Source organism: Gobio gobio (assembly GCF_949357685.1).
Source record: "Gobio gobio genome assembly, chromosome: 20".
Taxonomy (NCBI): Eukaryota; Metazoa; Chordata; class Actinopteri; order Cypriniformes; family Gobionidae; genus Gobio; species Gobio gobio.
In genome coordinates this window covers 20997091-21018683 of record NC_137113.1, presented here as the reverse complement: position 1 = coordinate 21018683, position 21593 = coordinate 20997091, and the positions used below count along the sequence as shown (strand labels likewise).

The following is a 21593-nucleotide window of genomic DNA, read 5'->3' as shown; positions in this document are numbered from 1 at the left end:
TGAACGGAGTTTTAATATTGCACAACAGCGCCGCTTAGGGGGTGTTATGATAACTGCATATCCTTTAATGCCTTTCAGCATAACAATCCGGTTGTAAGATTCCATCAAATTAAAAACATTTTATGTGGATTTATGCACTCTAAAACAGTTGGCATGACCATTATATGATGATAGTTATATTTAGATCTGTAGGTTAATCTACTTGAGAGCTATGGAATCAACACAACATCAGAGAAAATAGAAGAAAAAAAACAACAACATACAGCACTTACATTTCTACATTTATTTTCATTACTCTATATTAACTCAGACATTACAAAGTCGTTCTCGTATTCCCAGTCCTAGAATCCAAGAAGCCTGTCAAACTTTCCATTTTCTCACATTTTACATTGTACATAATTCCACCATAAACCTCATAAAATTACCCAAAGCACTAAGTGTAATTGAATGAATATAATTACAATGTTATGTTTTTATAATATTCAACACAAGAATAATACATTAACTAAATTAAAGCTTTACAAATTTTTGTGTAGAAGCATGTATACAGTATGACAGTATACACTTAAGAAAATGTATATTTTAGTGTATAACTTTATCTAATGGCCCAGAAAATAAAAAAAGACAGCTTCCTCTCTATTCTAGCTTTTAAATTTCTTGCTTCATACCTCCTATTTGCATACCTCCATTCTGTCGTGACCTTACTTAAATGACACAAGGGACAATAGCTTTACATCCAATCCACCTTCTTAACCTTAGCAGAGAAATGGTACCCACCATTCCATGTTGTTCCATTTCACCAAGGCCATTGGGTCTTTTCTGATAAAAAGCGAAGCAAGCAAAGTTCAACTTGGCATGTACAATTTCACAAATGCTGTTAAACAGCTCACACAAGTGATTGAAATGGATGTCATACCTGTTTGGCAAAAGCATCATTCACAACAAGAGCAAGCACCAGGGAAAGTGGTCAGATGTCACATTCGCATAATATGTCATAAAGATAAAGCAGCACTTTCAGAATTTATCATCTAGTGTATATTTTTTTCCAGCTGTCATATGAAAAAGCCCCAGCGCAATTCCCCACAGTGGAGTTCACATGCTTTTGTAAATGCTCAGTCAAAGCCGTGGCCAACGCAGCATTATGAGGATAAAATGAGCACATGCATCAAGCATTCATACTGATCCTCATCAAACAAGAAGCAAAGGCTGTGTGCAATGCTCTAGACAAACACAGGCCTGCAGTCCAACCTCAAGAGATGTTTAGACAGATAAAGGATGAGATAACATCAGAAGTAAAGGGCATGGCAGAGGCCAGATGAGATAGCAATTCAAGAGCAAGAGCAATGGGGTGATTTGTACCATCTCTCCACTTGAGGATTTTCTTTTTCATTGCAAGCCCGTCACATTCTTTGTACATTTCTTTCATCTCTGTCACTAAGACTCTGATACAACTCGAGCAAATACATGTCTTAGAACATTCTATAACACTTGTACACCAATCTTCAAGGATTTTGTCGTCCATCATCTTCTGTCACAATAGGATTTTGTCATATATAGTTTACTTACCCTTCTTCATTCCATCATTGTGGCCCCTTGTACATAACGTCAAAGCTGATCATTATTAGACATTAGTGCCATAATTCTATTTTACTCTCACAAATAGTGTCTGTGCAATTCTTTCTGTGGGTTAAACGTTAATTTGGTGTAAAATAAATGAGCAACATTGAAGAAACTGAATAATACAGTACTATGTTGCTGCATACTCTATTATAAAATAATCCTGTACTTGTGTTGAGTGACTGAAATACTACAATTGTGAACATGCAAAAAAATGCATCTCTGACTGATGTTTTTTTTGTTTTGTTTTTTTGTCATATTACTGAAGTTGAACGATTAATTTAGCAGAACAGAGCTCAAGCACTCAAATGCTCTTGCCCAGGGTGATAATTAGTGTCACAGTGAATTCTCAGTAAAGTATGGAGCCAGGCCTCCACACGTTTGGTTGCAGACCCATGCTTGATGTACTGAAGCGGGGTCTGGGTACCCGTAGGTTTTGGCTACTCCCGGACCCTGAGGATCGCACTGCAGAAGACAGGGGACCCAGCTCAGGGGCGCTCTTAAACTGCTTGGCTGCCTGGAATGGGGTGTAGGCTTGCCCAGCAGTGGGTTGTGGGATGGGCACTGAATTGGGCATGGGGGCTGTAGATATTCTGGGGAGAGCAGGCAGGGCTGCTGTCGGGGCAGGAGGAGGGGGCGAGAATGGTGGTCTTGGAGTAATGGGAGGTGGGGAAGTGACATCACTGCGCCACATTGGCTCACCGAGAGTTGTGGCAGAGCGAGGGGCGATTACAGTAGGGGTCAGGGATGTGGGTGCAGACATGGGAGTAGGCGTGGAGAAACGTTTTATTTCATACACACGGTTTGATTTAACAGGGACCTGCTTCGGTGGGTTAAGGAAATTACCTGTCATGCCAATACCATTCTGCTGCTGATAAGCGGCAGTGTTTTGAGGGACTCCACCTCCATAACTGAACAAAGAGGAGTTGAGCTGGTATGGCTGCCTGCTCATAAAGTCTAGAGCCTTTATACCCTGTTTGTGCTGGCCAGGCACTGTTTTAACCCCAACTTTAGTTGCATCATTAGCCTTTGTACCACGCTGGGCTACTGGAGGGCAAGAGGGTGACAGCAGTGGATTATAGTTAATGGGTGGTGGGGCTCGGATGTTTGGAGAGTATTTCCAATGACCTGGGAGGGAGGGTGTGGGTGAAGGATCACGAGGCTGTGCTGGAGATTTGGGATGCTTGTCCACCACATATCGGTCCATGCGACTTTGTCTGCGTGCAAACAGCTCTGCACCTTTACCTTGCATCTGGGGCATCTCAGGAGCTGAATGAGCTGGTTTAGGAGCCACTGGTGGTGGCATCTTGTATCTCTGTGCCTGCATGAAGTTGCAAGCCTCTGCACCTAGGTTGAGGAAATCCTCCTCAGGGCCAGACTCAAATCCAGCCTCTACACCAGGACGGGACCTGTCATCAAAATTCTGCACTAGAGACAGTAGTTCAGGGTTGTAAGTTGGAGCCTTCTTCTCCTCTTGAGGATTGAACATTGGTTTCTTGGTGCCACGACGACGAGCCTCCTGCAGGATGCCAGTGCGTCCGACAGGGACTGAGATCTGATGCTCTTGAGAAGTCATCCCATCAGTGGAGTTGGTGAAGAGAGGATACTGCTGGGCAACTGGTGCATTTGGTGTTTCTGGAGTAGTGGATGACACAGAGATGTATGGGTTGAAGGAGACTTTGTGGGCTGGGGAAGATTGCACATTTGGTGTTACAGGAGCATAGGCATGGGCTGGGGGAGGGGCATTGGGAATACCTGGGGCATTTGTGAACGGGGTAGAGAAAGGCTGTGCTGGCACATGAACAGGCATAGGTGGCTGATATTGAGCAGAAACCTTGTGGTACGGAGGACTGAGTGGCATTGCCTGTGTTTGGGGTGGAGAGTAAGGCGGCATTGCCTGTGTTTGGGGTGGAGAGTAAGGCGGCATTGCCTGTGTTTGGGGTGGAGAGTAAGGCTGAGCTATACCAGAAGGGGAACTCAGAGATGTTACATGAGGAGATGTTGGAGAAAAAGGGGCAGAGGTACTGGAATAAGTTGGGGAGTAGAGTGGAGCGTTTGAAGGGGGAGGAGAAAATGGACCTGACATGATTGAGGATGGAGAGAGCACAGAGGAAGGACCATTGTAGGTAGCTGGTCTGGCAGGGATATACAGTGATGTTGTAGAGATGGCTTTCTTCCCCTCTGAGCCAGCAGGGGAGAAGAGAGCTGGCATATTTGCAACAGACACAGCTTGAGCCTGTGATCCAGCCTTTTTGGCAGAGCTGGGCCTGAAGACTACTGGAGCAGTTGCTGCTCTGTGGCTCACACAGCCAGGGGCAAAGGGCCTGGCAGTTCTGTTGTGCACTGAGTTGGCAGCCGATGAGTCTGCTTGCTCTGGTAATACTCCTGCCATGGATGGCATGGGCGTCTGGACTGGAGATGACAACACAACACTTGTCCTGCTCACCACCAAAGGTTCCCCATTCAACATACTGGTACTATGAGAGGTTAGGGGTGTGACTGGAGTAACTGGGGTATATGTTAGGGTAGTGTCTCCCTGATGCTGTGGCATGCAGAAGGCAGTGGGTGTAACCAGGTTTGACATATGTTCTTCTGATCTTTTCCTCTGTTGTTCAAAAAGCTGGGCTCCTTTTCCTGAAGTGGCGTTTAGACCCGGGCTGATCTCTGCATCTCTGTCAGACACAATAAACGCTGAAGTTCTCTTGTCTAGAATGTCCAGGTAACCACTATCCCAGGTAGGGTCTGGTGCAGCAGAAAAACCATCCTCATCAAGCTCAGATTCGCTCCCAGGAAATAGGCTTTCGTCCTCGGTTTCTCCCTCTGTGTTACTGTAGCTTTCTCCGTCTACACTGCCAAAGCATGTGAGAGTATACTTCTTGGCGCGCTGCCGTCGCTTTTTGAACATAAGCACACCTTTAGAATGAGGGTTAGGAGCATCTGTCAAGAGTGAAGCAATGGTGCGGCACTTGAATCGGGCCTCCTTCACCTGCTTATCTTGTAAACTCTCACCTCTGTGTAGCTCTAAGGAGAGAAAGATAGTGTATATCAATCAGCATGAAATACCAGTCTGCATAAAGGAATGAAACGTCTTGTAACATGGCTTCACAGGTCTGTTAGCATGCCTTGTCTGGTATATATAACAGTACCTTTGGTGATGAATGGCAACATCAAACATAAAGCCACAACTTTAATAAATCAAGCTGCCATTGTAATAAATTGTATTACAGTTTAGTGAGAATAGCTCTGATAATAGACACTATAATGCAGTGGGTTAGATGCTGAAATGTCTGGCACCAAAATTATCATGGTAAATGACTGAGCTCATCCTTCTCTACAAATAGCCCATCACATTCTAACAGCTTGAGCAAGTAACCCCTGGAGATCCGGGATCTATATTAAAAGACAGGGTAAAGTAATCTGATATGTCTATGGGACAGTCTTTTTTGAGTCTTTTAAGATATTCTCTTTCTAATATGGATGGCCTCAAAACATCTTCAATATTGGATCAAATTATGCCATATTAAATTCAAAATATTCAAATTTATAAGGTCCAAATAAAGACATACATGTGCTTTCAATTATACAGTAATTATCTGAACAGACTCCTGAGTATCTAGACATTACAAATTACCATTCAGCAAAAAATCATACATGCTAGTATCAAAAAATTTGACAAAATTATGCTGAATGAGAAATGGCTGACATATCTTGGCTTATTTAAGCAATTCAGATTTCAATAAATCAATCAATACATTAATACAAGTCAAACAAACTTGACAAAAACACAAAATTCAATACTGTTCTCAGTAAATCCAAGACATTGTAAATAATACCTGTGCTTTCTATCATTAGTGATCATTTTATCCCCAATGTTGGATCGTTTAAACAGAAAACAAGCTCCATCTTTCAATAGCTCTACAGAAGCCCTCAGGTCTTTACCTGCATAGATGTGTCCTTCGTGTTCAACCTCTCCAGGCGATGTGAAGCTCCTCATGTTGTTCAATGTAAAAACTATGTTCTTAAGCCAGCCTTGCTGGCAGGACACACACAAACACACCAGTGGAGCACAGCCAGCAATACTTGGGTGCTCTGCCCACATTGGTGCAAAATCAACCAGACCGTAGCCTGAGGTCAGGCCTTTTAAAGACCTTTTGTCTAACCACAAGACCCCCTCACAGGCCCAGAGAAACCCCATTATGTCATTCAAGCTATTTTAGTCGGTGAACAGAGCTAACGGACACTTCCCACCTGTTTGGGCACACCTCTATCTCTTTCTGGATAGGCCAGCTTAAGCTGAGCGTCATGTGGGGTCATGCTGACATCTCCAACCATACCACAATGACTTAACCATACCAAATCAATGACTGTTTGAGACTTTCAAAGGGTTAGTTCACCCAAAAATGAATTAATTACTCACCCTCATGTCGTTCCAAACCTGTAAGACTTTCGTTCATCTTTAGAACACTTTTTTGATGAAATCTGAGAGCTTTCTGTACTCTCCATTGACAGCTACCAACTGAAACTTCATAAGGAATTCATAAAGAGATCATAAAACTAATCCATATGAATCGAGAGGTTTATTCCAATTTTTCTGAAGAGACTCAATCGATTTATATGATGAACAGATTGAATTTAGGCTTTTATTTACATGTAAACATTGACCAGCGAACCTAAACAGAAGCTCAACCGAATCTGCTTGACACACAAGAACAAACATCTTGCGGAAGCTCAAACGCGCTGCGTAACACACACGAGAATTAACCTCATTGGTTCTCGCACATCAAGCGAACATGCTTGAGCTTTCATTAAAAGCGATCGTGTCTCTTCAGAGCATTTTGGACTAAACCTCTCAAATATGGATTAGTTTTAGGGTCTCATTATGAACTTTTTGAAGCATCAAAGTTTCACGTGCATAGCTGCCAATGGAGACAGAAATCTCTTTCATCATTTTCATCATAAAGATCTTCATTTGTGTTCAGAAGATAAATGAAAGTCTCACGGGTTTGAAACGACAGGAGGGTGAGTAATCAATGACAGAATTTTCATTTTTGGGTGAACTAAGTCTTCAAGTGTTGAGGCAACATTTGACCAATTGTAAAATGTAAAGATAAAATGTCAACCTTTTTAATCACCATTGAACAGCATTGAACTATCATTTTCTGTAATATGTCATACTACAGTAACTACAGTGTCACTTTCAGTACACTGAAATAATTCCTCCACAAATGCTATTTAATCTTTGTTCACTATCTATTCTGAGAGATATTTCTTATCCACAATATTTTATACCATGCTCTTTCGACCTCCCACCATGCTGTCACAATAACAGGTGTGCACGCTTCATCTTCTTACCAAGGCTGTCTGAATGCCCTGGCTTATTTTGTAATTTCACCACTAACAGTGACAGAGAAGAGCAGCTGTCATGGACCCTTATCCTCACTGCACTAATGTCTCTAGCCTCCGAGACATACACACAAGAGAATTCACAAACAAGAGTTCTGGATATTCTGAGTTCAGAATTCTCAATGGACATTCAGAATTAAACACCAAAACATGTTTATTTACACAATCCTTAAAATGTCCCATCAGTCTTGGAAAACAAAGTGACCTTCAGACTGTCGGCTGGGTGCCATTAGCTGAGGAGAAATTATTCCCAAAGGCTTTAGAGTGGGGAGTTAGCACCCCATTAGGTACAGACACAAGATATATTGTTTGACTCCAATGAAGTTTCCAATATGTGTTTATCTTACTATAAGAAGAAATGTGAAAAACAGACTCATAATCCTCATCACATCATTAACTACATCACATTGGCACCTGTGTATGTATCTCATATTTTAGGTCAGATTTGTAACCTTTGAGAAAGATGAGCTTCTAAATCACTGAATAGTGACTCAAGTCATATGATACTGATGCAATTGGCTTCAGTATATAGATATGACCAAACCTAAATAAAAAAGGAAAGAAAATACAAGAAACAGCTACTGAACCAGTCCAGTAGTTGTCAACCAGGGTACAGAACCCACAATGGGGCATTGACAAGCTTCCAGAGACTCCCCAAAAGGTCATACAATTATTTAAATGTAGTCATATGAACATGATCAGAATTAAACATAATAGAAAGAATGATCTTTAAATATCGCCTTGGAATCAAAAAGGTTGAGCACCATTGATTTAGCCCTTTAACTTTTATCAATCCGTGCAAATCTATGGCCCGAATGAACCATACTAATTTATATGCTGTAAAATATTGGTTGATACCCATTCATTAACTTAAAGTCCTTAATACTTTAAGAATATTGTTAAAAAGTAAAAATAAACTAAATATGTAGGATATTTTGTTTAAAAAGTCCAGATCATTCTTGGCTCTTAAAATCACATTATTAGCACAGACGGAACCGTTTAAAAGGAGAATGAAATATCACTGACACTGGACAGCAACTGGACATGCCTTCTTGTATTATAGGCCTGAGTCAAGGGACAAATATAGACTCTTGCTTATTTGAGTCCAGCCCCCTTCCCCTGCCCTGTTAAACCCTCAGCAGTGGGACATGAGGAACTCCGACATTTGTATGAGCTCAATTACTAATTCCACATCACAAACACATGATTATTTCCCACTGAGCCATATTCTGTTATTAAAGGGATAGTTCACCCAAAAATGAAAATTCTGCCACCATTTACTCACCCTCATGTTGTTCCAAACCTGTATGAATTTCTTTCTTCTGCTGAACACAAAGGAAGATATTTTGAAGAATAATAATACAAATAAATGGTTGATGAGTTACTGTTTTGGTTACCGACCTTTTTCAAAATATCTTCTTTTGTGTTCAGCAAAAGAAAGAATTTCATACAGGTTTGGAACAACTTGAGGGTGAGTAAATAATGACAGAATGTTAATTTTTGGGTGAACTATCCCTTTAAGTTGATTATAATTTCGCAAACCTCAAGAACACAAAACACACTTAATTTTGAGACAAACATAACTGAAAGTAATGAAAACTCGGATTTGGATTGAAAAAAATGGATTTGTTTTGATAGATTCATTAAAAGAAAGGTCTCATAAGAGTCATTTGTGTCATTGTGAATCAAACTACTCAGGTCGTGCTCAGTTCAACTCAGACTGCAAACTCACATTCTCAACTCAGTCTTACAAAGTATTAGCCTAGAAATCTAGACGCACCCTAGCGGCAGAAAATTTACTTTGCCGCGAGTGTAGTCTAGCAACTCTCGGTAGACCTGAGAGCTGGAAAAACCAAACTCTGGTCAGGCCAATGACGGCAGAGTTGCGGAGGTTCTGCGTGCTACTCGTAAACAAAGAAGCTGACGAACAGCGGTCTTTTGAATCGGCTTTGGCCGCGACACTGGAAGACTTGGAGTTAAGCTTTTCTTTGAGAAAAGAACAAAGAACGGCACTTAAGTCATTCTTAGGAAAAGAAGATATGTTCAAAGTTTTGCCTACCGGATACGGCAAAAGTCTATCAACTAATGTTAGCTCGGCTTCACCTTCTTTGCTCTGGTTGGTTGAGGCACTCATGGCGCTATCCAATTACGTGCAGAGGGAATTTGAAAGACAACCGTTTATCCAGCCCCTCGGATTGAGCCCTGTCAATGGTGAGTTTCCAGACCCAACATCTTGATGTGGGTCTGGCTTGTCAGACTAACAAAGTATTGCAAATCCAGAGATTATTTCATCTTCTTCAAACATGCTCTCTCTATCAATTACTTAAAAACTTGTCCCATTCTCCCGAAAATTAATTGTCCACATTAAGGATAATCTTGCACAAAATATTTTTCAATAAACAGTATGGAACTCACATCAAAATGTAATAAAGTGAATTCTGGCTTAATTTGATCAAATACCATTGCACCAGGTCCAGATTCACACTCCTTCTTGACATGGGAGATTGACTCTCTAGTGAATTTTCCAGAGGTTAAATTTAACACAGTACAGAAATAATGTTTGAGGTAATGAAAAGAAAGAGATACTAGGTTCAGAAATGCTGAGCTCATCCTTATATACAGTGTATTTACTCATAAATAATTTTTTACTGCCTGCTCAATTTACATAATTGAAATTAGACAGAACATGAATCATTCTCTTGTTGTAGGTCAAAGAAAATATTACTTCAAGAATGCTAATGTGTATTATGATGCTGGTTAGCAGTCAACTGCAAGAGTTAGTCTGACATTGAATTATGAATTTTACTGGATTTATTCAATTCCATTATGTTTCCACTACACAAGGTGTTCGTTAAAAGAAAGTCCACAAGTAACTTAAGTTCAGTCAAAGAGTTGTTTTCTTTGAGTAAATGGCATGGTGTACTAAATTAAGATATTCAAACTGTTCAATAGTTTGAAAAAATGGGGTTCCAAAAGAAATGAACACTTTTACTCAGCAAGGATGCATTTAATTGATCAAACGTGACAGTAAAGGCATTTATAATGTTATGAAATATTCTTTTGAACTTTCTACTCATTGATATGTTGAAAAAGTAACACTCTGATAATAAGAAATGTTTCTTAAGCACCAAAATCATAATATTAAACTGATTTCTAAAGAATCATGTGACAATGAAAAATTCAGCTTTGTCATGACAGGAATACATTAAATGAAAATATATTACAAACCATAAAACAGTTATTTTAAAATGTACTGTATTTCTGATTAAATAAATGCAGCCTTGGTGAGCATAATTCAAAAACATCTTTGAACGGTAGTGTATGTGCTATTTAAAAAGGATGATTGGTACTTACTAGCTTGCTTGGCCTTGTCCATGTACGTGACAGTGAGTTCTTCATCCACTGGGTTGTCCACCGGACCGACCATGGGAACCATCTGTCTGTGAGATGCAAGCATGAGAGCCTCTCTTGCCCGCTCTGGAGAAACAAGTGGAGGTGGGACACCGGGGGGCTCCTGGAAGCCGCTGTCCACTTCAGCAGCTCCTGATGGACTTTGGTCTGAATTCTCAGAGGAATTTTCAGCCTGATGGTGCGACCATTCAGACTGCAAGGGCTGGTAGACCACCTCTCTGCGTGCCACCCCAGGCATTACGTGCAGTTGCTGAGTCCCTGATCCGTCTAGATCAGATACAGGCCAGCTCTGTGTTTGAGGGTACATGCAGATGTCCTGAGCGCTCTCATAGCCACTCATTTCCGAAGTCTCCTCCTCTTGGGGTGAGGCTTGGCCAGGGCCCTTGGCAGGAGAGCTACTGGGGCTTCGTCGTTTCTGCCTGCGCTGCCTTTCTTGTGCCGCCACATCTGCGTCGCTGTCTGCCTCGCCGTAGTAAGCCTCACTGTCTGGAGGGGACGTAAGCCACTCGAGGCCGCCGGTGGGGGACATGAGTGATGCTCGGTTGACACTGGGCGGTTTAGAGGTAAGTGGAGGGGACAGGGCTCTCAAGGCTGCCCGGTACTCCTTATCAATACGGGGAGAGGGGGCCCGACCCAGAAGCACCACTGACTGATACCCAGCTGGGGCCCTGAATGGAAAGCAAAGTGATTATTTTGAATATAAATTTAATAGCATGACCCTCAACTCCTCATGATAATGATATCCCAGACTGACCTTTTGATTCGCAGATGGAGGGTTCCTCTGCCACTATCAATCAGATTCATAGCTTCAGCATGAGATAGTGTTCCACAGGACACGTCATTGATTGACACCAGCTCATCAGTCTCTCTGAGCCCAGCCCTGCAGGCCTTACTGCGCTTCCTCACCTTTAACAGCAGGGGGAGACAGAGTCAGCACAAAGTTTCTGTTCATGAGTTTCGGAGAGATAAATAATGTAGGGGGAGAGCAGGCATGGTTGTGACACTTTTTGCTTCAGCGTCTGTAACTCACTGAATTTTTTATCTAGAGTGCTCAAACTTTTATAAAAAGTACCCACATTTGTTTATACAAAACACACAGCCATTCAAACCTCTGCACGAATATCATCGCCCCTATAAGTTAATGTCAAAAAGGCTACATGGTGTGCCTTTGTTACAATCTACGCCACTGCCGAGTAGGATGTAACACATGATGGGGTAAGTTGTTGTAAATTAGACAAAAGAAGCAAAAACAGTGGTCATACCATGCAATATGCTTTATTGAAACAATCCAAAAGTACAGTCTTTCTGTGACTGACCATAGCTCAAATCCACTGTTTGACTCAGGACTGTGTGCATGTGTGTGAGAATTTGTCTACTAGAAAAAACTTTCTTAATGGTATTTTGCTTAATGAACACTCGACTCTATTGTGCCTGTGTAAAGAACATGTAGGTCTAACAAAAACACTCAATGTGTGTGTTAGCTTGTGTGTCAGTGTGTGAATATTCTCAGAGAGAATCAGAGTCACAATGGTGACAAATGAATGTAGTTAACTCTGGAGTGCAGGCTTGGTGGGCCCCAAAACTGCATATAAGGCACGATTCACTCGCACTTCCTTTGACTTTGAGTTGTCAAATTACAGACAACACAAAAGTTTTCTTTGTCTGACGTCTCGGAATCCTCACCACTGGCTATTAACATTTTATTCACAACTGATCTGATTGACCTGCCCTTCTTTGAAACATCATCTTCCTTTTTTTTTTTTTTACAATGGCAGGCACACCTATATCTGTCTTCCGTTTCCACTGTCTAGGCATATTGTAAAATTATTAAACAGAAACTTTTCTTAGTTGTATGTACAGGGATTGTTGTAACACTTTTTAAAGATGTGTTATAACCCACCCCACCCCTGTCAGCCAGTGTTAGCTAGCCATATTAGCATAATGGTTTGAAATTTAGCAGGTTAAAAATGCCTCACATTTTGTCTGAGAAACTACAAATTAAAATATAAGTTATGATAAAATCTGCATGTGCATATTTCCAGCCTTGACCACCATATGATCTCGGAGGACATGAGTAAAAACTGAAATGATCATAGGACTCCTAGCTTATCCCTGATTGGTGGAATTGTTACAACTCGACCTATGTTTTACAATCATATCCGGTCTCCCACTATATAAAGCACATAAACTTCTAGCCATTCTTTATTTATTAAGATATTACTGTAATTGTAAATCCTGCCTATTCAATAGTGCATCGGTTTTCAAATATGACTATTAAATTGTGAATATTTTGTGTGGATAAACAATCGATTTGAAATTAATCGTTTTTATTGACTTTTTTGCTCTTAAGTAGGCTATGTATAAATAAATTATTACTTGTGCGAATTAATGGTGACATCATCCTTCATGTGCCAAGGATCCTTAAAATCGTTCTTAAGATCTTTTGTTCTGACTGAACTCTTTTTCTCGAAAAGCTTTCTGATGATCGCGAACACTAAAGATATTTTGATCATTAATGACTTTTTTAACAAGTCTTTCGAGTCCATGAATGCAAATCGTCGACTTCTTTGTTATTTACATTTACTGAACTTGACAACTTGATAAAGCTTTTGACAAAATGGAGGAAATTGAATAATATAGGCCTATCAGAACGCTATTGTTTTTTAGTTTTTTTTGCTTTTTAAGAATCGGTTGAATGAATCACTTCAAGAATAAAGTCAGACAAAATACTGAACTACTTATGTACGGGACTCACAAAATGTATCACTGAACAAATCTATTTGATAATATGTTTCTGTTCAAGTTACTTTTGGTTTTTCCTCTTTTGCATAAACTACTGCACATAAGTAGCCTATCGCTAAAGAATTCGACAACAAAAAAATACTGTAGGCTTCCAAAATGTTATCAAATTGTGTATTAAATCTTATAGAATCATTCACTTCCGAATTATCATTTTAGAATCAACTGAAAACCAACTATGAATCAAATAATTTCACTGTCAAACCAAAGATTAGTTTCATCCAATGAGTTTTGTATTGGCAGATTAGAGGGATGAAGCTACAGTAGCCTATGTTTAAAGAGAGTGGTTTATGGCTGATAGCCCATCTTCAAATACCATCTCCTTGAGTGTAGGGCCTTCCAGAGGTCATCTGTCAAATATAAGAGCGCTTTTCTAACACTCACCTCATCAACGTGTACCAAGCTAAAGGCCGTCACATTCCTGTCTCTTCTCTTGCTTCCAAAGGCACTTTACAAACCAACTGTATTGTTGAGTCGAGGGGTTATATTTTCACCAACCTAAATCAAATATGTATTTTCCCCTACAAAGGCCTATAGGAATTAACAGCTCAGACCATCTATTAGTCTTAGATAATGTCTAATTTTAAAATAGCTTTTTGTATCCGCAAGTTGTGGACAAAAATAAATGCGCAATGCTGTGAAGACCAACTACAAGCCCAATGTTAATTTTGCTTTTCCGTGAAAACTGGTATACACAAATGTGTAATTGGAAGACAATAGATGAAAGCAGGGCCTGTTCACCTTCTTTTTATTGCCGATCAAATGGTCTGAGAATGCAAGTTGGGGGAACAACATGTGCAGCTGGTGCCAGGGCAGCTGTTGCCTCTTGGCGGCCTGAACCAGGGCATGTCATGAATTCACCATGTGTTCCCCACATAGCCTAAATAAAGTGCTCAACTATTGTAAAGAGTCAGTTGTCACTCAGCCTCAGTAGATTCGGCTTAAAACTCAATGAGTGCATATTTATGAGAAGTGGACTGTCTAATTTAATAGTAAATCAAGTGAATATGTACCATAACGGATAGCAAAGGATTGGAAGAATGAATGCATTTACATTATAAGTTGTTATGAGGACACCCTGTATGTCTTCAGTCATTTTCAAAACATTGCCAGAGCATTTTGCTAGCTGTGCAAATGTCACTGAGGTCGTTCTAGATGCCAGGATTAAAAGGAGCAATCACAGATCCGGGTGGATCAGAATAGCTCAATTAAAAGTAGAGAGGGTCATGGAAAAATGGCCACACCGCAAATGGAAACAAGATGAAGAAGTGACCTTGAAATGAATGACGAGGGGAAACTCGTGGTGCTGGACGGACATTTTTTTCCAAGCAAAAATATGTTTCTCTAAATAAAAAAGTCAGGGCCATCGCTCTGTGACAGATATCTTTTCCCTCGGAACATGGAAAGAGTAGAGTAGACGTCTCTGGCATCGCTCACCAATCCAAAATAGCCCTTAGATCAGGGAAAATGCATTGCACACAGTTGTCACTTAACAAATGGGGCATACTGTGCTTATAAGTAGACACTGTGGCTGTAATTCTACTCAGTCCTGAAATAACATCCTCATTTATAGAGAACTGTGTGAGAATGCTTCTCTGAAAGATCTGGATTCCAGAGGAAGCCAAACAAAAGCTGTCAATTAGATAAGAGTGAAGAGATGCACTGTAAAGCCTAGCAGGTTTATCTATGGACCAGGAATGCTTACAGCACACAGCCAAATAGCTCATGAACAGCATTTATCAACAGATAAAATACGTTTTGAAACATAATTGTGCAATGAGTATTTCATTTGCAGGGCGTCCAAAAGTTAGTTCTTGTCAAATTCATACCAAGATGATATATGATAATCATGGTGTCAAACCCACATGAATATATTCATCAGAAAATGTCCTCAGCTTTACTCTGGTAGGCTTATTACGCGTTATAGACATTCCTCATTGACATGTGGAAAAAAACATCTGCACAGTTAAAAAAATATATGATCAGGCCTAAATGATTGATCAATTGAATTTATGTATGAATCAATTAAAATAAATAAGCATTTTAATATACAAATAAATATATTAATAAAAATAGATCTTTCAATGTGAAAATTAGATTTTACAAATTAGATTTTTGCAGTACTTTTAATTATATGCAGGACTTATTTTATATAAAGGCTCATTTAAATAAAAAAATTAACAGCTTATTAAACCACTCGTTAAAATGAGACACGATTCAACTTAACCAGGTGGCCTATCGAACTGTCCCCTTACCTTTGCCACTTGGAGGGGTTTCTGGTGCTCAGCCCCTCCTTGTAATCGGAAACCCCACGGCGCACCTCCTGAGAGGGTCACCACTACCTCCTCTGCTACCATTTTTCTGACGTTGTTTCTGTGTCTCTTTTAACGTTTCTTGGTTTCTATCAAAAGTCTCGTCCCATCCCTGGATGTTCAGTCCTCCTCCGTGGCCCAGACTGCCTGCTGAGCTTCTGTCAGTCCTGAGAGTTGAGCGCAGATACACACCCCATGGCCATGAGCATGTGAAGTGTGGGGAGAGCAAAAGGGGCGTGAGGAAGCAAGAACAGCTCTATCTCTCTTCATTGGAATGCTGGGTCGGCCGGTGGGGGTGCGTGGTCTAGATCCAGGACCTCCTTCCTTCATCCTGCTGACCACACTTGTCCTGTCAATCCACAGCCACATCCAAAGGATGCTGATAGACCCTCTAAAAATAAATACCCCAGCAGTCCCATTGAGCTTTATCTGCGAATGCTCTCAAAATGTGAAGGGATCTGTTAGAGGAGTTATTTGTGGGAGTCGGATGCCACAAGACTCTATTGCAAATTTAAATTAAGCTTAATGATACTCATTTGCCATTATAAATAAATGTTTGGCAAGCTAGATATTTCAGGGGAATTCATCAGCTAAATAATTATAGGGACTTGTTCATTTGATCTAGATATAAAGTTGCTTGACCAAAGATGTTTATATGAAAATCAGCTATGCTTCATTTATAATTTAAATATTCTCAGTATTATTAGGTCATTTAATTTTTGCCATTTATTGGATAGATTTGTTTTTTTAATATGTTGTTTTTATTTTATCTGTTTTCAATAGCTTAATTAACGGAAAATAAGATGGAATGGAACGTTGTGGAGGAATATGGATAGTAGCAACTGCTGCTTTCCTCTATTTTGGGTTTGTAAAATATGTTCATCGTTACTTTGTATTCATCAATGGAACACATGTTATCCTATGTTGTGGATTCAAGATGTACCAGAGTATTGAGTCTCAGATTGTAAAAGAAAACACAAGGAATATGTTTGATCCAAATGAGATTGATTGTCTTTGAAAATCTAACGTGTTATATTATGCCACTCATGTTTAGGTGCATTAGCCCTGAAAGTTGATTGGCAAGCAGGTTCTCCTTGTAATTCCAGACAAATGTATTAAAATGTGCAAGATCTTGCTCTTTAAAGCTCTCAAATAAAGTCTTTGGCAATAGTTCCTCTCTACTGGTGAACAAAGGGGTATCATATTCCTGATACAATTCCTTAAGATGATTTTCAGCTAAAACATCCACCTTTAAAAAGTTGCAGATGTCTTTAAAGATACGTAAGTTTTGCCTCTTTATAGCCATCTCTGTGTTGAAACCTACAATTGCAGTTATTTGCGGAATAATCGTCTTTACGTGGGTTGTGCATTGGCATGGCTCCTCAGTGCGAAGGAATCTAATGTTTTGAGGAGTATGTACGGCTTGCTGTCAGTCAAAGTGGATACTATACTTTACACACATCACATCAAACCGTGCAAATTATTAGGGGCCAAACATAGAAGGTGTGAAGGCACCTATTGAAATCGTTAGCGTTATTATTATTAGGGGTCAAGCACCGAAACCGTTAGATATTGAAACCGTTAGATTTCGTATTATTCCACCACTGAAGTCTATGGCAGCCGATAGAAACGTTTGCGGGAAAGTTATGAAATTTGGCACACAGCTAGAGGACTTGCCCAACATAAACCACAACAATTTTGGAGTCTCTAAAACAATCCCTCTAGCGCCACCACCTGTCTGAAGTTTGACTCCTGTTTATGCGAATACATTTTGAACCATAAGGGCTAGAAACAAAGTTCTTTTTTCCTTCGATTCCTTGGCTCAAGCCAGTTCGATTGCAACCGAAACCGAAAAACCTACTTTTTTGAACTCCTCCTAGGCCGTTGCTTCAATTTTCACAAAAATTTAACCGGATCATCTTCAGACCATGCTGACAAAAGTTATGGAATTCAAGTTGATTTCTCAAACCGTTTCCGAAAAACGCGCAAACAAATTTTACGAAGCTGTTGCAAAAACACACTTAAGGCTGTATCACCGCAACGCTTTATCGTATTCAGACCAACCTTGGTACATGTCATCACAAGCATGACCTGAGGCAACATGCAGCGTTTTGGCGCAGCGCCACCTACTGGTCCGGAGATACGAAAAATGGCTATTTTTGCTTATAACTTCTGAACCTTTCTTCCCGTTAGATTCAGGACGGCATGGCGAGTCGTCTGATATCCAATTTTACCATATCGGCCATTTTGGCTGTCGGCCATTTTGAATTATGTGCTAAAATGCTGTAATTTATGAACTCATGGACGGATTGTTATGAAACTCGGTATGGGTCATCAGCACGATAACCTGAAGGAGCCTGAGAAGTTTCGAAACAGCGCCACCTAGTGGATCATTTTTTTTCAAATGCTTATAACTTTGGGTGTGATTGACTTATTTTCAAGTAACTTTTTTGGTCTCCTGAATCCTTGCCGAGTCCAACGATACCAGACTTGCCAGGTTTCGGCGTATGGTTTGTGCAGCGTGGTATTTTAGCGCCTATAAAATGTTAGCTGATATCTTCAAAACCGCTAGTCCGATCGAGACGAAACCAGCGTCAGAAGTTCGGAAACAGGTCGATAGCAAAAAATTAATACCCAAATGTCAAAATATTACGGAGCCCCTAAAGGGACGTGGTGGTGGAAAAAAAATAGGATGGGAGGATATTTTTTTTCCAAATCGTTTGCGTTCCCTCGCAAAACTTTTGCGTTCCCCCGAGAAACTTTGCGTTCCCTCGCAAAGATATTTGCGTTCCCTCGCAAAAGTTTTGCGTTCCCTCGCAAAGATATTTGCGTTCCCACGCAAAACTTTGCGTTCCCTCGCAAAGATATTTGCGTTCCCTCGCAAAGATAGATGTCCCACGGGCCGTTTCAAACAGTTCAGTAGGCTACGTTAACAATATTGTATCCATTAAATGAGCGGTTAGAGTTATTTTGAACTTGGACTTAGGCTATAGCCTAGGCGAGTGCTCAATGAGTTCGGTGAGCTAAACGTTGTTAAAACACAATGTCTCTTTAACGTAGACAACAAGCTGCAACCTATTTTTCCTCAAAACGAGCCTTATAATATAAATGAATTGGGTCTATATGAGCAGGCGGCTGAGAGACAAGTCCGAAGGGACTGTCTGCAAAGTGCAAAACCCGAAAAGCGTATAGCCTACTACAAGTCATAACTTCAATGTTACACACTGTGTCTCCAAATTCAGTTTACACATCAATGGTCACTTAGTTTGATAAAAACACTTAGTTTGATAAAATTTGCTTTTGCATAATTGTTAGGATTATTTTATTAGGAAAAATGTTCAGCAAACTTCACTGAAATGCACTGTACTGTAGCCTACTGTCACCAAATTCAGTTCACACATCACGCTCTCCTGCTGGTTATACAACGCTTAGTTTGGCAATAGCACATAAAAATAATAAAAGTAATAGCACATAGCCATAGGCCTATTCTTTACACAAATGATGTTGGTACCCAGCTAAAATACAGTAGTTGCAAGTTCCATAGCTTTTGTATGATAATTGCTTACTAATTTTGATGGCATTACACTGTATAGCCTACTGTATTAGTATATTGTAGTAGGAGAGCATTGATTGTTATTGCCTATTTTTTAGTAACGCCTTTCGGGTTTTGCAATTTGCAGACGGTCCCTTTTTACTTGTCTCTCATATATTAAGGCTCGTTTTGAGGAAAATTATGTTGCAGCTCGTTGTCTACGTTAAAGGTGTCATTTGTGTTTTGAACGTTTTTAGCTCACGAGTTATTGATCCGGGAAGTTAAAATCTGTGAATACATTGCCAACTACTGAACTCCGAAGCACTGACTGTATTATTTATAGCCTACTTAAGCCCAAGTTCAAAATAACTCTAACCGCTCCATTAATGGATACAATATTGTTAACGTAGCCTACTGAGCTGTTTGAAACGGCCCGTGGGACATCTATCTTTGCGAGGGAACGCAAATATCTTTGCGAGGGAACGCAAAGTTTTGCGTGGGAACGCAAATATCTTTGCGAGGGAACGCAAAACTTTTGCGAGGGAACGCAAATATCTTTGCGAGGGAACGCAAAACTTTTGCGTGGGAACGCAAAGTTTCTCGGGGGAACGCAAAAGTTTTGCGAGGGAACGCAAACGATTTGGAAAAAAAATATCCTCCCATCCTAATTTTTTTCCACCACCACGTCCCTTTAGGGGCTCCGTAAAATATTGATAGTAAGGGGTAGTAAAATCCAATCAAAGTCAGGTGTCAGTCATTTTTTAGGTGTTTTTTCATATAAATGTCTATAACTCCAAAACGAAATGAGATATTTTCACCAAAATTGACACACACGTGTATGGGCTCACTCCGAGGACACATACAAAGAATTGTAGGATTGTACCTCTTGGTGGCGCTATAATAGAAAAAATATGACATTGGCTCTATACAACTCAATGTTTTAATGTGGGGTTTTAACATTTTTGCTAAAAATTGTCTTCAAATGTCTTCACTAATTTTTTTCAGTTGGTCTGCTGCAAGCTTCCTTGTTTGCTTCTGTTGCGCTTGGCCCCGGTATTGCTGCTTGCAGCTATATTTATTATTGTTAAACTTTGTTCTCAAATTCTTAATGTTAACAGCATATTAGCGTTACCGTTACCTGTAGATTTCAATTTCCGTACAGTATAATCTTTTGCTTTTGACTACGGGTGAATCTCCAGTTGTCACTGATGATTGTCGTTTTGACCTTTCTGGATTACAATCCGCTATCAAAATACGTTTAATTGTTCCAGCTGCTGTGAGAAAAGGCTATAAATGATCCGCCACCTGCAACATCCTCACATGCTATATTATTACTAGCCGGACTCCTCCTTTATGTATTCAGACGTGATGTAATGACGCAAAGACATGCTCGAATTTCCCGCGGAAATCCACCAGTGCCACTCAAATTATAAAACATTATTACAAGCTTACGTTGAGAATCGGGCTAAGGTAATTAGATCGTTTTGAACACTGGTTGGTTTTGTAGGCTACGTAATTTATTTTGGATCCTTTTTAACCAAAAAAAGTTACAGACTGCAGCTTTAACTAAGAATTTAAGTCAAAATTTGGTTGGTATTTTTACATGGCATTTCTACTTGGACGTGTGGTGTATGCCTTATCCTTTCGAAAAAGAAGAACAAGGAAAGCTCATGCAACTTTATATGTAATAATATTAGAGATGGGGGGGGGGCACATTGTAGCCTATGCTCTAACCAAATTATTACAACTGAGAAGTGTGTGAAATGTGTGTTTGGCAAAAGTATTGTAATATTAGAATGGGTAAGCTGGCTATGAAGTGTTAGAATGTGACTTGATTTTTTATTTTGGAAAAGATGGTGGGCTCATTCTAATGTCTTAAGTGAGGAAAATAACATATTTTGTGAAATGTGTCCTCTTTTGTGTCTCTTTTGTTTCAGCCTGTGACTGAATAGTCTGTTTAGTTTACTATCCACGTAAGTTTTCACGCATTTGTGGTGCGTTCTTTGTTGAATTTGTAGAAAAATTGAAAAGGATATAAAAGAAACTGGGGGGAAAATCCATGTGACAGCACTTGTAAATGAGGGTTTCCCTGATAATGATTATACTATGAAAACTAAATATATTCACAGTTCAGCCGCTAGAGGGAGAACAGTACCCACAACATCATCATCATCTGGGTATCTGTTGATAACCCTTGTATTAATTGCATGAAGCAACAAGAGTTGTCAGATTTAAATAGCACAGATAACGCGTTTTTATTTTCCTGTAATCTGTGGTCACTTTGAGAGAAAAAAAATACATTTGACATCTAACTTTCTCTGAAATTGAATGAAAAGATGTTCCATTTATTTCTTTATTGTATGGCATGTTTCATTGTTTGAAAAGACTTAAATCTGTTGTGTCATGTTCAAGTAGCCTAAACTACGTCAGCCTATTACAACAACAAAATTATATAGTGTTAAAAAAAATGCGATGTGTTGTAGGCTATATACTCTCTATAACCAGCTTGCTCAAGGTCT

The 21593-nt window shown here is 39.9% G+C and overlaps 1 protein-coding gene across 1 annotated transcript; it reads right to left on the bottom strand.

Annotated features, from left to right (window-relative positions):
- Positions 1–268: 268 nt before the first annotated feature.
- Positions 269–15913, bottom strand: synpo2lb (synaptopodin 2-like b). The gene is made up of 4 exons (XM_079801126.1): positions 15486–15913; positions 11186–11337; positions 10375–11099; positions 269–4638 (listed from the first exon to the last, which is right to left on the bottom strand). The coding sequence occupies exons 1-4, from the start codon at positions 15585–15587 to the stop codon at positions 1967–1969; spliced, it is 3651 nt and encodes a 1216-aa protein (XP_079657252.1). The 5' UTR covers positions 15588–15913; the 3' UTR covers positions 269–1966.
- Positions 15914–21593: the final 5680 nt, after the last annotated feature.